At 37.7% G+C, this 21385-nt stretch overlaps 1 protein-coding gene across 1 annotated transcript; it reads left to right on the top strand.

Moving 5' to 3' along the window:
- The first annotated feature begins 9384 nt into the window (after window positions 1-9384).
- Window positions 9385-10320, top strand: LOC113354115 (probable ribose-5-phosphate isomerase 2). Its single transcript, XM_026597546.1, has one exon. It carries the CDS (start codon window positions 9527-9529, stop codon window positions 10265-10267), a length of 741 nt encoding a protein of 246 aa, XP_026453331.1. The 5' UTR covers window positions 9385-9526; the 3' UTR covers window positions 10268-10320.
- The last annotated feature ends 11065 nt before the right edge of the window (window positions 10321-21385 follow it).

Below are 21385 nucleotides of genomic sequence, written 5' to 3' on the forward strand. Positions count from 1 at the left end.
ATCACACAAGAGGTGTGGGGATTAGGTTTCCCAGTTGTTAGAGTTCTCCCTTATATAGTCTTCAAATAAATAACTTTGTGACAAAGCAAACAATATTCACCATTAGATGAAAACCTTATTTAAGATTCAAGTTAATATCTCTCTACCGTTAGATGGTCTTAACTTGTTACACACAAATGAAATATACCTTTATTTAGATATGTGTAACCGTACCTAAACATGTATATTGAGTTGGCTCAACTGTAGTTAACCGAAGTTATCCATATGAACACTTTTGTCTTAACCATGTTCATCTTAACACTTCTAGACCAAATGATAATCAAATGAATCTAATTGTGTTACTAATAGAGTTGTTCAATTATTTATATTGTCATAGAAGTATACAAGACACAATTGAAGCAAAATCAGATTGCATCAAAAGAATCAGTTCATGAACATTTTACCACGGTTTGCAAAGATTGCATTCCTTAATATATAAATGTATTTGTTCATGAGAATGAAATCATACTTAACTTATTTTAGAACTTAATCACATAAGTTTGCAAACGGGTACGCAAACTTAAGTTCCGGACTTGATCCTTTCCGACGGTTCGCCAACGGGTACGCATACTGTCGTTCCAGACCGAACTCAGGTGAAACAGTTTGCAAACGGGTACGCAAAATTAGTTCCCGGACTTTCACAGTTAAAACCTTTCGCATACAGGTATGCATACTTGGTTCCCGGACCTGAATCATTCTTACAACAGTTTGCATACATGTATGCATACTGTGCTATATCCAGACAATGATTAATTGTTCTAAACTCCCATTTCAATCATTGGAACGTTCTTAGAAGACGATAATAGCTGTCTCACACAAACTATTAGCTTATAAGAAATTTTCAAGTGATCGAATGATCAATACTAACATTCCGAGTCTACATCAAATGACTGTCTCACACAAATCATGTAAGATGTTACAAGACGATTTTTACATGATCATATTTTGACTTTCGTCAAGAATAATGATGAACGTAATTAAAGCAAAAAGTTTTCCAGCACATATTTCGAGAAATATATAAGCGAGTTAAGCTCAGCTCGAAATATCAAATATGTATAATGTAAAGTCTATATAGCTATACGACTTAGTCTCAATAGGAGATAGAACAGAATAGACTTCTGAGTGATGGATGAGTTCAAGTCTCCACATACCTTTTGTTGATGAAGTTCCTCCAAGCTCCCCTCAGTAGATATTCGTCTTTAATCGAAGAACGCTGTGAAGTCTAAATCTCAACTACACATTCTATCATAATCCGAGATATAGCTATAAGTAGATTAGAAATCAAGACTTATAGTTTGACAACTAAACTTGACAAACAAGCTTGAGATAGCAACGCTTGCGAGTTCGACCGAGTGATGAGTGCTAAAAAGTGCATATTTCTATATATTTTTCTTGGCATTTAACTCATCTTTTGTGCATTAATTCTACATTTTATCCCATATTCTGTATTTTCATTGTTTTCAAGAATAAATATTTTTACTAATTAATTTTGCATTTTTAGGTAATAAATAAAGTTTGGATGAATAGCGGAGCGAAAAGAGCAGAAAAGTAGTGAAAAGCCGGGAGGAATTACACAAGGAAGCCGCGAAGAATGTTGTGCACAAGACCAAAAGGCTAGAAGTGGGCTTGAAGAGGAAGAATTGTTCTTAAAGAAGATATGGGCTTGGCATACCCAAGGCCCAAAACCCTCACCCAAACCCATTTCCAATATCCATACCCGCCTTCATATTCAGCCGTCGGATTGGATCATCGAAATCCAATGGTCGCTTCAGTAGAGTGCATCAAAATCCGAGGTTCTTGTCAAACACCGTAGTGCTTAATTTCCAAGCCTTCAGATTATATTGCATCTGAATCCTACGGTCGCTCCTATGCATGTGCATCAAATATCGATACTTCCGCTAAACACTACAGCACCTAACCTCGATCTTCGCCGTTAACTTCGTTGTATCAAGACATCCGACGGTCGCTACCAGCCTCTTGGGGTAGCCATCCGATTCACCTACAGCTTCGCATACAGTGACTCAGATTCGCCAATATAGAACTTTGATACCCCGCCTCACACACTAGCAACCTATACCTATTAACCTAAAAACATCGACCATTCTTCTGTTCTCTTCTCTTTCTTCTTCTCCCTCTTTCTCCCCTACCCCGACAGTTGCAGAACCACCACCACTCCCTGCAACTGCCGCGCCACCACCTCTACCTGTCTCACATCATCCCTAAACTACCAACCCATCATCACCCCCTAACTATCTAGCCCCCTATTCCCTCAATCTCTCACGTTTCTTCCCTGAAACCCTAAGCGTGAGAGGTTGATGAAGTAGGTGACCTAGAGATGAAATTGAAGCATGGGAATTACGCAAGGGAAGCAGAAGAAGTATGGGTCGAAGATGGAATTGTCTCATCACAGTTGGTGAGGTAAAAATCCTAAACCCTAGTTCACAGTCAATTTGGGGAAAATCATAAAAACCCTGATTATTGTTGAGAAGAGTATAGAGAAGATAGAGTGGGTGAAATAGGGTAGGTAATTAAACCCAATTACTGTTTAATTTGGGAATTTGTGTGATTTTGGAAAACCCTAATTTTTGGGGAATTTGGGGATTGTCTGTAAGCTATAAATAGATTTGGGTGTTGTGTGTTGCAAAACTTATGCCTGGATTAGCCAGTGTGTCCAGAACTGTGAGTTCTGTAAGAAATTCCATTTTATGCTCTGTTTTTATCCTTTGTTCTTCACTGTTTTGCTATCCATGTTTTTCCATGTTCTGTGTATTGTTCAGTTTCTCCATTTGATGTAATGTTCTGTACTGTTTCTGTTATGTATGTTCTGAATCCCAAATGCTAGGACTAGATGAAATTATGAACCAGCTGAGATAGTCTTCATCATGTGCAGCTCATGTTCAGTGTTGCTAAGCCCTTAGACTAGTTGTGCTTTAATCAGACAATTAGCACTTTGGTAATTATCTTAGCTGTGAGTAGAATATCCCTTAGGTTAATGGTGGATTCAACATCCTAGTGTTCTTTCATCACTCTTGTTTACTGTCTCCCTTCATTGCTGTTTTCTCAATAGTTCACTGTTAGTTCATTGTTATGTTTAGTGTTTAATGTTTAGTTCCTCAAATGTTAAGTTTGTTCACTGTTAGTGGTGGAAGTTTAGGTTAGAATTCATGTAAATTGAGCTGATTGAGAAATGGAGGAATTTAGTGTCCACTGTTGCTTGTGATTGATTGTGCTGTTAAAAGACAGTCAATGCTAGGAGTAAAACAGTTGGACAAGCTTCTTCTCCTTCCATTCCATTTATGTATGCCCTGGAACATAGGAAGGCTAGAACCTCCACCTAGCTCCATTAGGGACAAGGATTTAACCAAAAACAGCCACTGCCTAGCATCTTTCCTGTTCTTCTTTGTTGTCTATCTGTTTTTGTGGCTTCTTATCACTGTTTTTATAACTGTTTTTATAACTGTTTTGTGCCCTGTTATTCCTTTGCCTTTGGCCCTTGGCCATTGCCTTTGATTTATCACTGCCATGCCATTGTAAATTTGCATCCTTTTTGCCCTGTGTTGCTTCCATGTATATACCATTGTCACTTTTTCTTTGTACACGTCATTGTAAATGCCATCCTTGGCCCTGTGTGACTTAGTGCCCTGTCTGCCTAGAGCCTGCTTTACCTTGTCTGCCTGCACAGCTCCTGCTCTCCCTTTCCCTGCTGAGCACCTGCCCTTTGCACTGCTGCTGCTGCAACTGAGCTTGGCTCAGCTAAGACCAAAGTTTAGTTCATATCCAAGGCCCAGTTCACTACAAGCCCAAACTGCTTCACAGTTAATCAAAGCCCATCTTGCTCTTATTGTGAAAGCAAAAGCTTCAAAGTTATTCAAAGCCCATTGATATTCAAAACCCTTTGGTACTCCAAACACACCCAGTCTCTGTGGATCGACCCGTACTTGCACGAGATACAACCGACGACCGTGCACTTGCGGTTATAATTTGTAGGACCTTTTAGAAGCCTACCACCGAGCAGTGCTCTAACAACTACACTTAGGTTGTGATGGGTTTATTGTGTGGCGCACCACTAGTATCACCAGAGGACACCTCAAGGTTATTTGAATTATCATGACCATACCCCCTTTTCTCTATTTTTCCTTTATTACGCTTTGAATGCGACTTTGTGGAGTCTCCTTATGTAAAATTCTTCAAGGATTGATTCGTGTTCTATATATCATTTTAAAGTTTCATAACGAACTTGTTATTTTTTGTTATTTTTCTTGAACTTCGGTACCTTTACTGAAAATGTCCATAAATGTCACAAAATGAACGATGTTTAGAAGGTTTTTATTTTTGAGTTTTTAACTCCTTTATTAGCAGCACCGGAGCTATATATATTCTTCTTGGAAGTTCCTACAAGAGTGAAAGAATTATCATTGGTATGGGATGTGTTGCCATTAAAACCTATACCACTGGTGTTTCCAAAGGATATTAATCTATATTTAACCAAAAAGCACAACCGATATTCTATCTGAACTTATAGATAGCCTTTGTGGATCGTTTTTCATGGTATTAATCTCGTTTTTCTTGAGATATGTGGTCTTTATCATAGAGTTCCTCATACTAAAAGAGAATTTTCTGCCTTGCCTAAGTTTTTCTTCATGCATTTCTTCACTTTTGTTAAAAAAAATCAAGGATAAGATCGTAAAATACCGTAATCTACAGATGTTTTAGCGAACAAAAGCTAAATTAGCTGTACAGTTTTCAAAGATGTGTTTATCAGGCATACCATCAAGAGGTGGGAGTTGAAATGAGTTTCCGTTAGTTAAATGATTATGTTAAGCTAATTAATGATTAGTGTAAAATCAATTACGACATAACTGAACTTAATATATAGGTTTTCAAAGAAAAAATCAGTTAGGAGAAAAAATGCGACGTAACCGAACTCAATATATAGGATTTCGTAGAAAAGTTCGGTTAGGAGGTAAAAAATTGCGACGTAACCGAACTTTTATCTGAAAATTCAGCTAGGAAATCAGAAAGTTCGGCTAGGAAAAATGTTCGGCTAGGATTTTTTTTTTGCGAAACGAACTTTTCTTCATTTCCAGAAGGTTCGGCTAGTTCGACAAAGTTTTTCACAAAATTCTTAGACGACTTCTCTCTGCAACTTCAATTTTTATGATTACTACTCACTTAATTTATCAATCACAAATGCATAAAGAAGGCATGGGTTCGTGTCGGAAAGTACCTCTAATATACAACTTTGTAAAATCCGATTTAAAAAGATTATGAAAATGGAAGAAAAAACAAGAGGATCGAAGAAGAGTTGGAAATGAAATTTGGTTAGTATAAAAAATTGGGTTTTTGTGTTCATGAATTATAGTTTTAATAGGGTGAGTTGGGGTTAGTTTAATGTATTGTGAATCTTGGGGATTTTAAGGGAGTGTAAGAGAGTGTAGGAAGTTTGAGAAAGTTTGGTGTTTTGAGTTTAGGGAGTTTGGGAGACTCTTCCAAAATCTCTACTCTTTTGAGAGATTTGTAGTGAGGCAAAAACACACTGTAAACTCCCAAGAACTCCCTAAAACAACCAACTCCCTAAATAATGGGGTAGTCAAATGTGATTTGCATAGACTTTCATAGATTTTTTATTTGAGTGATTTCCGGAGACTCTCTGAAAGACTAAAGATTTCTCGTGATTCTCAGAGAGTATTCTAGAGAGTCTTTATGACTTGTAGAGACACAAAAACGAGATTTGTAAAGAGTTTCTGTGATTTATAGAGACAAAAAATGTATAATATTTAACTAAAATTTTAAAACATCTATCGATTTTTTTAATTATGCGCGTGACAATGTTAATAAAACTACCATGAATACCTAGTACAATATTTGTTTGTTATCAGAATAAATCTCACTGTTGTTATATGCCTAATTTTTCAGTCATCCCACATTTTCTATTTGATATGCTATCTCATAGCTGGTTAGCATCTTTTTGTTATTTCATATGAGGGGATGTCCTTTGAAGTGGCAAAGAGAAAGCCTGGTCGGTATACACGAGGAAAAAGAAAAAGAGAGAGGAGATGTCCAATATATTCAGATGAGGTCGGCTGTATTACTGCGCAAATGGCTCGTCCCTTGGTCATCAACTCAAACAATAAAAAAGAGAAAAAGCTTGGTCATGCTCTCAAAAACAAATATTCCCTAAATTTCCAAGTCTCCCGAAATATCGCCTCTTGAGGAGAGATTTCTACCATGCCTATTTTTATTAAAAAGTTTCCCCAATTCTCTGAAAATTATAAATCAATGACTTTTAATTCTTCTTCGAATAACAAGGGTGTTTGAGTGACTCTTACGAAATCCTAATACAATAACATGGAGTTCCAGAGAATTTAAATGACTTAAAAAAAGTCTCTAACCAATAACAAGTGACATTAGGAGACTTTTAAAAATTCTCTATGGACTAACAGTAGATTTGAAAACTCTTCGGAAGTCATTTGAAAATCTCATTTGACTACCTCCATGTAAGAGAGTGTAAGAAGTTTGAGAAAGTTTTGTGTTTTGAGTTTAGGGAGTTTGGGAGACTCTTCCAAAATCTCTACTCTTTTGAGAGATTTGTAGTGAGGCAAAAATATACTGTAAACTCCCAAGAACTCCCTAAAACAACCAACTCCCTAGCATTTTAGGGTTTTACCACTAACATGGAGTTCAACAATTTCTTTCAAACTCCCCCACGACTAACGGGTTTTTTTAGGGAGTTTGAGAGACTCTTCTAAACTCTCCCATGACTAACAGGGATTTTGAGAGACTCCTTCGAACTCTCCCACGACTAACGGGTAAAGCCTGAACTCCCCAACTCTCCTAAAGACTAACCCCCTATAAGAAGGAGGTTATTAGGTTAGTTATAATTTAAACAAAGGTAAATAATAAGTTAACCATTTACTAATAGCTTGTTTGGATACAGAAACAGAAGTCAGAAGTGCTTCTGGGAAAAGTAGAAATAACTTTTGAAGGGTCAAATTTTGCAGAAGCTTGTATGGCAAACACCTTGCTTTTAAGTCATTAAGCAATTAAGCTAGTTTGGCAAGTAACAAAATTCAGAGCAAATGTTCCTTAATTTTATCAAATTCTATAATTTCTTTGTATTTCAGAACAAAATCAAGAGTCACCACTAAAAGTTGAGAATGCATAAATACATGTCCATTGTGATCACGAGAACATCAAAATTAGATCAGACCATTGTGGAGTGTCCATCTGATTTCTATGGCTTAAGAGTATGAAGAATCAGAAAAATTAAATAAGAAAAAAATGCACAATGAATGTCCTGATTCTCTAGACATCAAAAACAAATCTGATCATAAAACAGATTAGATTATAAAACAAATCCAACCACGTCTTATTGTTTTTCCAAAAACACAAGGCTTAATTTGAATCATTAGATCATAACCAAACCCTTTTATATGTTCTCACCGTATAGAAATAGCTTAGTGCATGACCATGAGAAGAGAAGATCACGAAGACGAACTCAATATCTTCTTGCTCTTAGCAAGAACTATCACGGGGAAGGAAAAAAACAGACGAGGAGGAAAGAGAATGTGTCCCACCAAAATCGAGGAGAAGCAACTTCTCTCAGAAGCAAGAAGCAAAAAAACTTTGCTTCTCCCTGAAGTGCTTTTTTTAACTTCTACTAACTTCTGGAAGTCGATTTAAATTTTCTAAGGGGTTTCCAAACAAGCTATAACTTTAGGACATCCCTTTTAAGTGTAGGGAAGGTGGCCTAAGTACATCATGGTCCCAAAACAGTAATTATCTCGCCTTACAAACTACTTGGGCTTTCACAATTTCTTTTACACCGGGCCGGGCTTAAGCCCAATTGTCAAATTCATACGTACTGTAACTGTTATAGTCCCTTCCCGTGAACCGGTTCTTCATCTCCTCCCCCAAATAAGAGAAATAAACCAGAGAAGGGATCTGGGATCTTAAAATTAAAAAGTGAAAAACCAGAAGAAGAAGATGGTTTGCATACAAAGCTGCAATGGGGTACTGGTATAAGTTATTTTGGCTATGTTGAAATTTTCTGTGATATACTAAGCAGACTTCCAATCAAATCTCTGATGCGATTCAAATCAGTGCTTAGAGATTGGCGATTGTTAATCGAAAAAGATTTAAACTTTATCAATTTACAGCTAACCCGTTCAAAATCAGATGTCAACAGGACCAGCCTCCTTGTATTACCACTTCATAAACCCCGGTGTGTAGGCGCAGAAACCAGAATTATTTTCTTCTCAGGCGAAGAAGAAGAAGAAAAGGATGAAAACAGACCATCTTCAGGTGAAGTGGTAATACCCCATGAATTATTATTATTATCGTCTCGTAATATTATTGATACTGATTTCAGTGTTCCTAAAGAAGTAGAAATACTCAAGCCTGTCAATGGATTAGTCCGTTTTGCAAATCTTCTTTATGGGTCTGTTCTTATATACAATCCTAGCACTAGACAAAGAACTTGCTGGATCAAAACAAACGTTGAAATAGAAAAGGAGGAGGAATTTTCAAGAGAAAGTAATGTGGCAGTATGCGACACTTATGAATGTAAAGTATGGTCGCGTTGCTGTGGATTTAGTCTCATGGATATTTGATTTTCTAAGGATTTGATGCAGAGATTTGAATCCATTCTTCCCTCCATATTCTCTTGTCAGCAGATCATCACCTTCATAAAAAGCAGAAAATCCTAAATTCCTCAGTTTTTTGCACATGGATGTCTAGTTTTCTGCCAGGAACTATTTGGAAAATGAGTAGCAGTCGTGGTCTGAAGTAATGGTGCAGTAGAAGCAAAATTGATGCTAGAAGTAGGAAAAGCCAACAGGTTGGCTGATCCAAAAGGGAAGAATACTAGTGTGGCGCTGAAGAATCTGGTGATGAAGTAAAAACAAGCAGACGAAATTGCAGTAGCAAAATGACATTGCAAAAATCAATGAGTTCAAGTCTTCTTGTGCAGAGAAGGGGATACCCATAATATATTGACAACAAGCTGGATGAAGAAGATTAGACTTCACCAGGAAGTACATTGTGAATAACTTTCCGCAAGAAAATCTGAACCTTGTATGGAAGCTGTTGGAGCCTCCAAAATTTCCCTTTTAACACTAGCTGACCAGTGTTACATAAGACATATGCCTCGCCCGCAAAACCTTAGAAGATGCGTCATTTTTCTTCTTATAGCATGTCTCTTAATGCAGCTTTAGTGTCCACAGTCAAGACGCACCTCAAGAAAAGTGTCTCAACATGATCATAATATTACCTCATCCGAGACACTCTAACCTACACCAAATCAATAATGACGACACATTCACAAACAACATTGACACACTTGCTTGGTTGCATTTTTTTTTTCTGTTGGCGGCATTTTGAAAGCCTATTTGAGGCTTGGTTTGGTTGATTTGGTAAATGCACAACTTTAGCATTGCCAGACGTGCATCCGGTCCGATTGATTGTTTTCCCTTGTGAAGCCCAAAATATGGTGGTGTCTACGATTTCACCGTCACCGGTTCTAACTCAGGACGATTTAAAGAAACTAGCAGCATATAAAGCAGTTGAATACGTTGAATCGGGGATGGTATTGGGGTTAGGAACCGGTTCGACAGCTTATCACGCCGTGAATCGAATCGGAGAGCTATTGAAACAAGGCAAACTCCACAACATCATAGGAATCCCAACTTCCAAAAGAACTGAAGAGCAAGCACTTTCATTAGGAATACCATTGTCCGACTTAGATACTCATCCAGTTCTTGATCTTGCTATCGACGGGGCAGACGAAGTCGATACGCATCTCAATCTAGTCAAAGGACGTGGTGGATCGTTACTCAGAGAAAAAATGGTTGAAGGAGCGTGCCGTAAATTTGTTGTAATCGTTGATGAATCCAAGATGGTGGAAACATTAGGTGGGAGCGGGTTAGCTATGCCCGTTGAGGTTGTTCCGTTCTGTTGGAATTTCACCGCGACACGGCTTCAGAATTTGTTTACTAAGGCGGGATGTGTTGCGAAACTGAGGGCGGCGGATGGTGGCGGGAAACCGTATTTGACTGATAATGCGAATTATATTGTTGATTTGTATTTTAAAGGGGAAATCGGTGACTTGAAGGCTGCTAGTGATGAGATTCTGAGACTTGCTGGGGTTGTGGAGCATGGGATGTTTATTGATATGGCAACTACTGTTATTATTGCCGGTGAACGCGGAATCACTGTCAAGAATAAATAAATGAGAATGCACTTGTACTGCTGGATGATCAAATGAAATAAAAGAGTTAAATGTTTAAGAAATCCTTGTAAATTTTGCTTGTTGGAGTCTACGAAACCAATTAAGGTCAAGAAATTTTAATCACATGAATCAAAAAGAACGATTTTTTAGGGATCATGGTTTTTTTGAGGGGACCATGATTTTATTAGGTCACCTTCCCTATAGTTATAAGGGGTGTCCTAAAACATTGAAATGACTAACCTATCCTTAACCTAATTTAATTTAAAACCAACCCAGTAACCACCTATATATATAACCACCACCTCCCACCATCGCCGATTACCACCACCACCACCTCTGATTATCACCACCACCAACCACCGATTACCACCACCACCACCGCCCACCACCGCCGATTACCACCACCACCACCTCTGATTATCACCATCATCACCCACCGATTACCACCACCTCCGATTACCACCACCAACAACCACCACCACTATATATATATATACATAACTTAATTTAAAACATTAACAAAGATATTCTCACAAACCCATTACTTGTCATTCGTTTTTGGTTGAATAAATGAGAAATAATCATTAAAATGAGTTGAAAATGGAAGTTGCAGAGAGGTTTAATGGAGGGTTTTTTTTCAGAGAAAAGTTCGGTTATCACGATTTAATTTTTTCTTAACCGAACTCAGAGTTTGGTTGATTCGCAAAAAAATACTTTTAACTGAACTCCTTGTATTAGAACAACACAAGTCCATAAGTTCGGTTCCTTCGCAAAATAAGGATATCACCGAACTTTAGTTTACGAAAATAATGAGAAGTCCACAAGTTCGGTTCGTTCGCAAAATGTTAAGTTTTCTTTGTAACCGAACTCTACCTTTGAAACTTCGTAACCGAACTCTACCTAATTCGCCAAGAAATAAATTTCGTAGTAACCGAACGTTTGCCTAATTGCATATATGCATATATAAGCCCAGTTCGGTTGATTCGCAAAATAAGTTGAAGTTTGCGATCCAACCGAACTTCTAACACTAGGTTACTTTTAACCTGCAGTTCGGTTGGGAACTTGGTTGCGTTGAAGTTTGCGAACTAACCGAACACACAAGATGTACCCAAATAAATTGTTAAGTTCAAAGTTCGGTTACCTACCATTTTATCCTAGGTAACCGAACATTACACTGTACGACCAAAACCTCCATTAACAAGTGAGTTCGGTAACCTGTGTGTTTGGAAAACGTAACCGAACTACACTTTCAGGTGTGTTCGGTTACATGTTCTTGACATATGGTAACTGAACTGGCCCAAATCTACATAAAAAAAATTCATTTTTTTTTTGAAAGTTTGGAGCAATTCAACCAACATTATCTAAGTTTTAAGCCTACATGGGTACCCAAATACCCTTCCTCCGGTTGTGGTTGGTAAAATCCATCGTTTTTCATGTTTTCCTTCTTCATCTTCTCTAACTTTACTCTCTCAATAATTCTACTTCTTTAAAAAAAAAAACATCTGATTTTTTAATCTCACTAATTATCTTTAACTTAATTATCTCACTAATCATTACACTAACTGTTATTAACACTAATTAATCATCACCCAAAATTAATCAGGAGGGTAGTTTAGGTATTAATATAAATATCTAGATAAGGGGTGACCTAGATTTACTTCTAATGTCTTTACCCAAACTAAAACCATGGTCCCAAAAAAAACATGGTCCCCAAAAAATCCTTCGTCAAAAACTCGGATACATCAAGCCCATTACCCAAGTTTTTGCATATCGCATTGTGGTCCTCACGCAGGGCACAACCTTTGGGTCCTTAGCCGCAAGACACATTGATGTTTTGTTGTATTTGGTGTTATGCTATAGTTCCTTCCCCAATGACGAGTTTCATATCTGTGTCAGTGGTCCCCTAGAAACGCCACCTTGTTGGTATTTTAGGAAGTGAGAATAAAGCAGGGAAATTACATTTCAAAACATTTACATATAACAAGCCAGGAGTCAAAAGACTTCTCTTTTTTCAAGAAAAGAGAGTAGTACCTTCTTTGTGTTGTTTCTGTTTGTCAAACAACAAAGACAGGAAAAAAATTTGAACTCCAGTGCGAGTTCAAAAAAGGAATTCGCAGTATCAAAGCCGTTGGATGATGGAGATGCGACATCATCAAACCAGGGATTTGACTACAGTTACAGATTCAGATTTTTCAAGATATATGCCGTATTTTTACTAAATATATTCGAAGAATCTAAAATTTAATAGAATTGAATCAATTGATGAAGTACATAGCCAACAGTTCAGCCAAATTTGAATCGCATCCAATTGGAGAATCTACGCCTTGCCATCGATATCTACCATTGTACCATCCACAAATTTACTATGATGAGGTCTACACGTAAATGAACTTCTTCTCCAGTTAAAATAATAGCTTGACATGTATGATTGGTTAATGATCATATGATATATTCTATGAACCAACTATGATGGAAGGTGAAGCAATCCATCATGATCAGTTTGATATCAAATACCAGTAATCTATGTAATTTGACGTGCTACTCTTTTGTTGGTCGATATAAATCATAGTAGTTTCAACATTGAAGGTCTTCTGATAATTAAAAACAAATTATATGTAGTTTTACTTCATCCGTTCTTGAGACCTATAACTACATAGTACTTACAGATCAAAAAACCTATTACTAGTTGCTACGATTAGCACCGGGAGATTGAAGTGTTAAGCATGATTGTTTTTTGTTAATTATTGATTGATTATTAATTTAGCTATAAGTTCTCCATCAGTCATAGCATATGTGAGATGATTTCATCTATGTTTTTCCTTTTGATTGGTATGCCTTCGTCTCTGTTTTGATCAGTATGATTTTCTCTCTGCTAATACGTAAAGATACAGCGTATATTTGGAAATATAAATACATAACTGTGGTTAAGTCATGACGTCACATCTCCCCCACCTAGCGGCTGTGATGTTGCGAATTCCTTTTTTGAACTCGCGGTTTTTTCTACAAAGACAGTCTCATCTCATCTCGTCATGTTTTATTTCAATTTAGTTGTACAATCTAGTTTAAGATTTCTTTACGATGGGCTCTAAAGAAAGCCTGAAAGGGATAAATGCAATTTTGGGGCTTTGCTTTATGATGCAAAAATCACAATGGGGGACATTTTGTAGAAATCAAATGAATAAACACGTACAAGAAATACGCTATCGGGATACTATGCCGTGAAACCAAGAACATTGAGAAAAAAATTTAATGGCCAAATTGCAAAATAAATTTCAAACTCAAAGTTTCTCAAAGAAAACCCAAATACATGTCTTTTTTTTTAATAGGAAAAACTTAGGCCTAGAAAGGCACTTAAGACCATTACAAAGAGGTTGTATTGGCATTGGCAGTGGATGAACCACTCAGCCTGCCAACATTCTTCTTACAAAAAAGAGCTAAATTGAAAGCATCCATGTTTTACTAAGATTCAGTAAAACAAAAGATATTGGGTTTATGTCAATATTTCTACTACTTTCTTATTGACAGGTTCTTCTTTCATAATAACTAAGATGAAATCTTCCTCTAGCGGCTTCATGGTAGAGCATCTTGAAATGGACCATTATATCCATTGACTCAGCAGATATGACGATGTTTGTGTGCTGCAATTCTTTGGATCACTGGAAAGCTAGGTCTGCCCCTCCTGTTGCTCCCCCTTCTCCAGAGTATCTTGGATGTCCTTTGGTTCCAATGATGTTTCCTGCAAAATCTGTCATAGTTAGAGCAGTATAGTATAATGAATTCTCAGGGTCTTGTAGAGTGCATATTTTGATATTATTCCCAAACTCTGCTTCTGCATTCAGAGTATAAGGAGTAATGGTGTGTTGTAATGGAGTATCAGTTTCCTCAGGTAAGAGTGGGAATCTGTTCATAATATGATCCTGCATATAATGTATTCTATTATGATTGCACAAATGTTGCTTAATACGGAGAGAAAGTTACTCCCACATTAGGCTAAATTTGTTTGAAGATAATATCACATCTAGCTTTCCAGATATACCAACAAGTAGTGGCATAGATGTTGCAGTCAGTGCTAGTGATTCCAGGTTGGAACCAGGAATTCAACCAGTCAATGAATATAGTATTGTTGTCGAATTGAGTACGGGAGGAGCCAAGAATTTCTTGCCAAACCAGAGTAGTAAAAGGACAATTTAGGAACATGTGAGACATGGTTTCTTCTTCCCCACTATTGCAAACAGTGCATGTAGGGTCTATGTAATGGAGTATGCTAGCTGTTTTGGCATTAGTGGGAAGAATTCCATGTGCACATTTCCAGATAAAGATTCTGATGACTGGAGACACTTCCATGTTCCAGATGGCTTCCAAATTCCCTGTTATAGTATCATTTCTGTAGAGGTGACCAATTTTTTCCTTGTACAGCTCGTTGACAGAAAATATTCATGGGTCATTAAGATTCCATATTATCATGTCTTCTTCATTTAGATGTGTCTGCAGGGTGGTAATCATTGCAGCCTTATCATTGCTGAAGTAGGTATAGACTTGAGTTTCATCCCAAGTTCCATCTGGAAGAAGTTATGACTCTAGATTTTCAATGTGTTGTGGGAAGTTCTGGGGTTTTCGCTGTCTTGATGTGGTGTTTGGGATCCAGATGTCTTCCCAAAGTTTTATCTTTCTTCCATTGCCAATTTTCCAGGAGCAGTGTTGTTGGATGTTGCTTATGCCTTCTAGGATTCCTTTCCATATCCATGAGTCTCCATCCTTTGATTTCCATGTTGAGTACATTTCTGCCTAAGAGATATTTGGCATCCATGAGCTTGTACCATAAGGAGTCTTTATCCTGCTCAAGTCTTCATCCAATCTTTGTTATCATAGAGTTGTTGAATAGTTCCATATTCATGAATCCTAGACCCCCCAGTTCTTTTGGTTTGCACACCGCAGTCCGGGATTTAGGATAATAACCAGAAGGATTTTCTATATGTTTTCCTCAGAAAAAAATCTCTTTGAAGATTGTTGATGTCTTTGCAGGTTTTCTTAGGCACCTTGAAGCAGTTCATTTGGTAGATAAAAACTGAGGAGGTTACATACTTTATAATTACTTCTCTTCCAGCAGGATTTAGAGGTGTATTTTTCCATCCAGTAAGTCTCAGCTTCAATTTTTCCACTCCAGGCTTGAAGGAATTTATTTTGCTTCTATGTGTGAAGAGGGGTGAGCCTAGATATTTATCATCCAACTGTAACACTTGAACTCCCATAGAATTGCTGATTTGAGGAATGAGGTCTGGATTAGTGTTTTTGTTGAAGAAGACTCCAGATTTGTGAAAGTTAATTAGTTGCCCAGAGGTGCTGCCAAATATTTGAAGAAGCTGCATTAGATTTTGAGCTTCAGTCATATTGTCTTTGCAGAATATCATGCAGTCATCAGCAATAACACCTAATTTTATATCTATAGTTTATGCTTTCTTTGCTATTTTTCTTGAAAATTATGTATCTTATGTTTGAGTTTGAGTTTATTAGGTGCAATGGAGTCATTTGGAGCAAAAGAAGGAGAAGCGTCCATTTGGAGCGAAAAGCGCAAAAAGGTCAATTCACTGGCGATATTTGGAGCAGACTAGGTCATGCAAAACGAGTTATGCAGAAAATTATATTGTCAGTCTCCTAGAACTGACAATTGAATTGAGAATTAAGCTGTCGGTTTTCTGAAACCGACAAGCCATGTTCGAAGCGGTTAGCCCTTGTCCAGGAATGCAGGGTGCCAATATCACTTCGTATCATTACAAGCCCTAAATTCAAGAGAAGTTTTCTTCTTCTCTTCCCATTATTCCCCCGAAATTGAGAGAAGCCATGGCGGCAGTGAAACTCGGTAAAAGGAGATGAAATTGAGACAGTGATTGAAGTCTGGATCGAACAAAGAGAGAAAAACTCGATGCTGATGCCATTGATTTTTGCTGCTGCTTAATAGGGAAACTCATATTTGATGAGTGTTTGATTGAATTGCAAATGGAGATCGGAGAATTGGACCTGAGAAGAGGGGTTGTGTTTGAATCAGTGAAGAAAAGAGAGTTGGGTTCGATTGTGTGAGTTCAAAAATGGGTTTTAGATGGATTCTGAACTGAGGATGAAATTGAAGTTGGTGGTATAAATTAAGGGTTTGCTTCTGATCTAGGAACTAGGGATTTTGTATGATTTTGAGATGAAATGGATGAAGAAGAGAAGATCCCTCTGAAATAAAAGCTAGGGTTTGAGGAAGCTTCAGTGAATTGAGGGTTTGAAGCTGGAATTTGGGTTTGGCTTGAAATGGAAGTGGTGAACAAGACTGAGATAGATTCTTTGCTGGTGATTGAGATGTTGCTGCTGCAGGAAGGAAATGTGCAGCTACAGAATGAAACTAGATGTATGCTTAGGATTAATTGAATGTGATTGCACATTACAAGCAGGGAGGAGCTACAGAATGGATGCCACTGAAGATTTCGCAGCTGAATGTTGGATGTAGCTCAGGTTGCAGGATATTGATTCATGGGTTTGAGCTTGGTGTTGGTCAAGGAACTGAGATATGAGTCTGGTGTATGGGTTTGGTTTGAGCTCAAATAGGAGGTGCTAGTAATGCAAGGAGCTACAGATGGTGGAATTGACAGGGTTGAATGCTTTTTGTTTGAATCAAGATTGCAGAGAAGAATTGCAGTCAAGTGTTGAGTTGGGAGGCATGAACTGAGATGGGTTTCTGGTGGAATTATAGGAGATTGAGTTGGTGTTTGAACTCAGGTGAAGAAAAAGTCGTAGTTGCTGCTGCAGTGCAAGACTCAGGAAATGGTTCTGATGGGTATTTAGACGATGTCAAGGAAGAATTGTTGCTGCCGTTCAAATTGCAGAAACGAAGCTGCAGTCGTAGGGATTCTGATGCGATGCTGCGGGTAACCCGAATTCGAGAAATGAGCTGCAGCAGAGAATGGCAGGTGCTGTGGTGATGGTTGTTGATGCAAAGAAAGCTAATGCAAGAGCAGAATGCGCTAAAGGGAGTTGATATGAAGCTGCCTCTGAAGTTTAGTGGTGATTGCGGCTTGATACTGTAGAGTGGCGAGAAGGAATGAGCATGGGATTGTCTGTGTACAGACTGGTGGTTGTGCTGTTATACAAGAAGAGTGCAGCTGATACTCAAGAAGCTGGTTGTGCAGATTACAAAGTCTTTGTGTTGGAATTTGGTCTGAGATGAAGTGGGGTGTTCTGGTGTCTTGGTTGATGCTGCTGATGTTATTATGTTGTCATATCCTGGCCTTGTGTGGCTGGATTACAATGGAGTTCCTGTTGAACTGAAATGGTGGGTGATTGCACGTGGCCTAACTGAAATGAAACTGAGCTGAAAAGAAGCATTGCAGGCATTTGAGCACTGCAGTAAGGAGTTGCTGGAGCTGTTAACTAAGCAGTACATTATGTGCTTAAAAGTTCAGATTTCAGATGAATGGTGCTGTGTGGTTGGATGGTTTGATGTTGGCTGAGAGAAGAATACGAAGACTTGTTGCAATTGATGGTTAACTGAGTTGAGATGGTCGAGAAGCGCAATGGAAAGTGAGCTGCAGATGGAAATGATGATTGCAGCTGAACTGAAATAGCAATGGGTATTATTGTGTTGTTTGTTTTGGAGTTGTGAAGCTACAGAATTGTAGTTGGCTATGTTTACAGCCAACAATGAAATGGTTATGATGGTGAGCTGCAGTTTGGTGGTAGAATGGGTCTTAGCTGAAAGTGTTGGCGAATATAAAATGCAAAGAATGGAGCTGCAATTGGTTTGCAGTGGTGCAACTACAGATGCAGGACAAAGAAGTTATAGGTACCATTTAGCTGATGCAATGAAGAGAAGAAAGTGAAGGTGCAGTTCTGGCTGGCTGAGTTGCAGTGAAGCCAATGTAGTTAATATCGGATATCGGTTCATCTCGGCCGGGACCGATACACTGGTACGATTTTATATCGGGGATATTATCGTTGAAATATCGGTTCTAGATTTAGAGACTATAATTTTATGTTAAACATTTCTCCACACATTTTCGGATAAGATATAATAGATAACATCAATTTTATCAAGAAAACAAAAGAGTAACTTTAGTAGACTTGCTTCGAGAGCTACATGCACCTCTACTACCACCTGGAAGACTTTCTTCGCCAAAATTACCCTTAAACTTTATAGAAAACGACCAATACCGTCTCATATCAGGAAATGTAGGAAAATTTCGTATCGACCGATACGGCCGATATTCGACCGATACGGCCGATATTATCGGGCGAATATCGTATCCCCGATATCCTTCTTATCGTATCGTTCTGGGCCGATATCTGAAATATCCCCGATATATCGGCCGATACGGCCGATATTGACTACATTGAGTGAAGCACAATCATCGTGCAACAACAAGCTCAGGCTGTGCAACAGTTTGGCCAGGTCTAGTCAACTGCTGAGTTAGACTCTGACTCTGACAACTCAGACCTGACTCGTCTGACTGGTACCAACTGACTGACTCGGTATGACTCATTGAGTCTGACCGAGTTGACTCGTTCACCGGAGCTGTTTTCCGACGACTTTTCTGGCCAATTTCCGGCGACGATTTTGGACATATTTTCTACATGGGTTTTCTCACATATGGGCTTGGTGGACATCTTGCTATTGGACTTTGGACTTTTAAAAATTTGACCTAATTTTGGAAGGGAGAAAAGCTACAAAAAGAAAAGTTTTCTACAACTTTTAAAATCACGTATTATTCTTGGAGCTTTGGAGATAGCTACAACTAGGGTTTGCTTTCGTTTTATTTTTCATCTTCTTCAATTATTTTATGATTATGATTATGATGAACTCCATTATTATGAGTAACTAAACTCAATTATTGGTTATGGGATAAAAGTTGATTTCTCAAGCATGTTATTTGAATCAATGAATTAGTTTTGTCTCAAAACTTTATTGTTTATGATTCATGGTTGATATTGTTTTATGATTTGAATGCTAGTTTGGTTGAGTCCGGAATCAATTAGATTAGTCTTCATCTCTATTGCTAGATTAGGGTTTTCAATACGAAATAGTTGTTTATCCCTGATTCTAAGTAGCATAGTGCCATTATTACTTGTACTGATACATCTTTATAATAGCATATGAATCATAACCTTTGTTAAAAATAATTAGTGTTTTTACACGTTTGTTTGCATTGATTAGTCTTATTTCATAGAACTTATTGCTCTTAGGCAGTTAAACTTAATTGTGCTTTTACACTTTAGGTTGCTTTCTAGGTAGATTTCACAATAGCATCTTTTAATGTTGTTTGTGATAAAATCGGGAAATCAATGGGATACTCTTGCGATCAAGATATCCTAGGACTTCTAATAGATGAGAGATTAAATTTAAATTCTAATCATTGATGAAAATACATGTTTGTGAATGATACTATCCCGTGACCAATATCTTCTCCTTATTGATTATTCAATTATTTTATTGCTTTTAATTTACTTTCATTGCTTTGTTTATTTAGATAAAACAACCCCCCCCTGGTTACTAAGAAACTGAAAATTGATAACAACAAAAGCCGCTTTGTGGGAACGAACTCTTTCTTATCGCATACTATATTTATTTCTAGTTGAGTGAGGAAGTGAATTATATTTGCACGGCTGACAACCGGTCAAAGAGGAGGTGGTTGATAGAGGGTGCAGCTTTGCAGATCCTGATGCCATTAATTATGCCCATCCCCTCAGCATGTAGAAGGGTCCTTGAAAGGGATTCCATGCAGAATAGAAACAGATAAGGGGATAGAGGGTCACCTTGCCTTAGCCCTATAGAGGGTTTGAAGAATTTATCAGGGGAGCCATTTATGAGAATAACAGAGGTGGAGGTTGAGATACATTGGAAAATTTTGTTGCACCATTGATCATCAAACCCAATTTTCTTTATAATAGTCATTAAGAAAGACCAGTCAACTCAGTTAAAAGCTTTTGCCATATCTATTTTTATTCCCATGGGACCAGAGTTTCCTTTTTTTCCTCTTTTAGATCTCATAGTATGAATAATTTCATGAGGAATAACTATGTTGTCAGAGATTTTCCTTCCAGGGATGAAAACAGACTGGTAAGGGGATATGATTTTGTTTAGAAAAGGCTTCATTCTCTCAGCTAGTAATTTGGATATGATTTTGTAGGTGGTATTGCAAAGGCTGATTGGTCTGAAATGGCTAGAAGAAGTTGGGGTATCGATTTTGGGGATGAGAGCTATAAAGGTGGCATTCATCTCCTTAAGTAGGTGACCTGAGAGGAAGAAATGTTGAACCATTGTGACAATATCATTGCCAATGATGTCCCAGTTAAGTTTGAAGAAGTTTGGTGGGAACCCATCTGGTCCTGGAGCTTTATCATTTTCCATACTAAATAAGATATCTTTAATTTCATCAGGTTCAGTTAATCTGTTGAGGGTTGAGTTGTCCTCAAAGGTTATGACTAGGGGTATAAGTTTGATTATTTCAGAAGTGTTAGAGCATTGCTCGGTCGAACTCTCATGCGTTGCTATCTCAAGCATGTTTGTCAATGTTAGTGATCAAAACTATAAGTCTTGATTTCTAGTCTACTATAGCTAAGGTCTCAGACTAGGATAGAAAGTGTAGTTGAGCTCAAGAACTCCATGACAATCATCATACAAGACGAAGGACTACTCAAGGAACTGGTGGATCTTCATCGGCTAAAAGGTATGTGGAGACTTGAACTTATCTATCACTCAAAAGTCTATTTATCTCCTATCTTGAGACAAAAGTCGTTTTCCTATATATACTTTGATTATACACATTTGGTATTTCGAGCCGAGTTTATCTCGCCTATCTATTTCTCGAAATATGTGTTGGTAAGCTTTCGTTTTGGCCAAATTCATCTTTACCTAGTGACGAAAGTCATGTTATGTTTCAATCACTTTGAAAATTGCTCTGACGAAAAATGGTTTGTGAATAACAACTATATAACGTCCTATGAGAATGTTTCAATGATTGAAATGAGAGTTTAGATTATATAACCATTGGTGGATATAAGCATTATTTTGGAAACACATATATGTATAAGTCCCTATTCCTTGAACCGAAGTTTGCGAACTTTGTTGATCAAGAGAACCGGAAT

The sequence above is a fragment of the Papaver somniferum genome, chromosome 2 (genome assembly GCF_003573695.1).
Source record: "Papaver somniferum cultivar HN1 chromosome 2, ASM357369v1, whole genome shotgun sequence".
NCBI lineage: Eukaryota > Viridiplantae > Streptophyta > Magnoliopsida > Ranunculales > Papaveraceae > Papaver > Papaver somniferum.

What these genes read in the sequence shown, in the direction of transcription:
- LOC113354115 (XM_026597546.1), top strand. Translation starts at nt 9,527, where the DNA reads ATGGTGGTGTCTACGATTTCACCGTCACCGGTTCTAACTCAGGACGAT.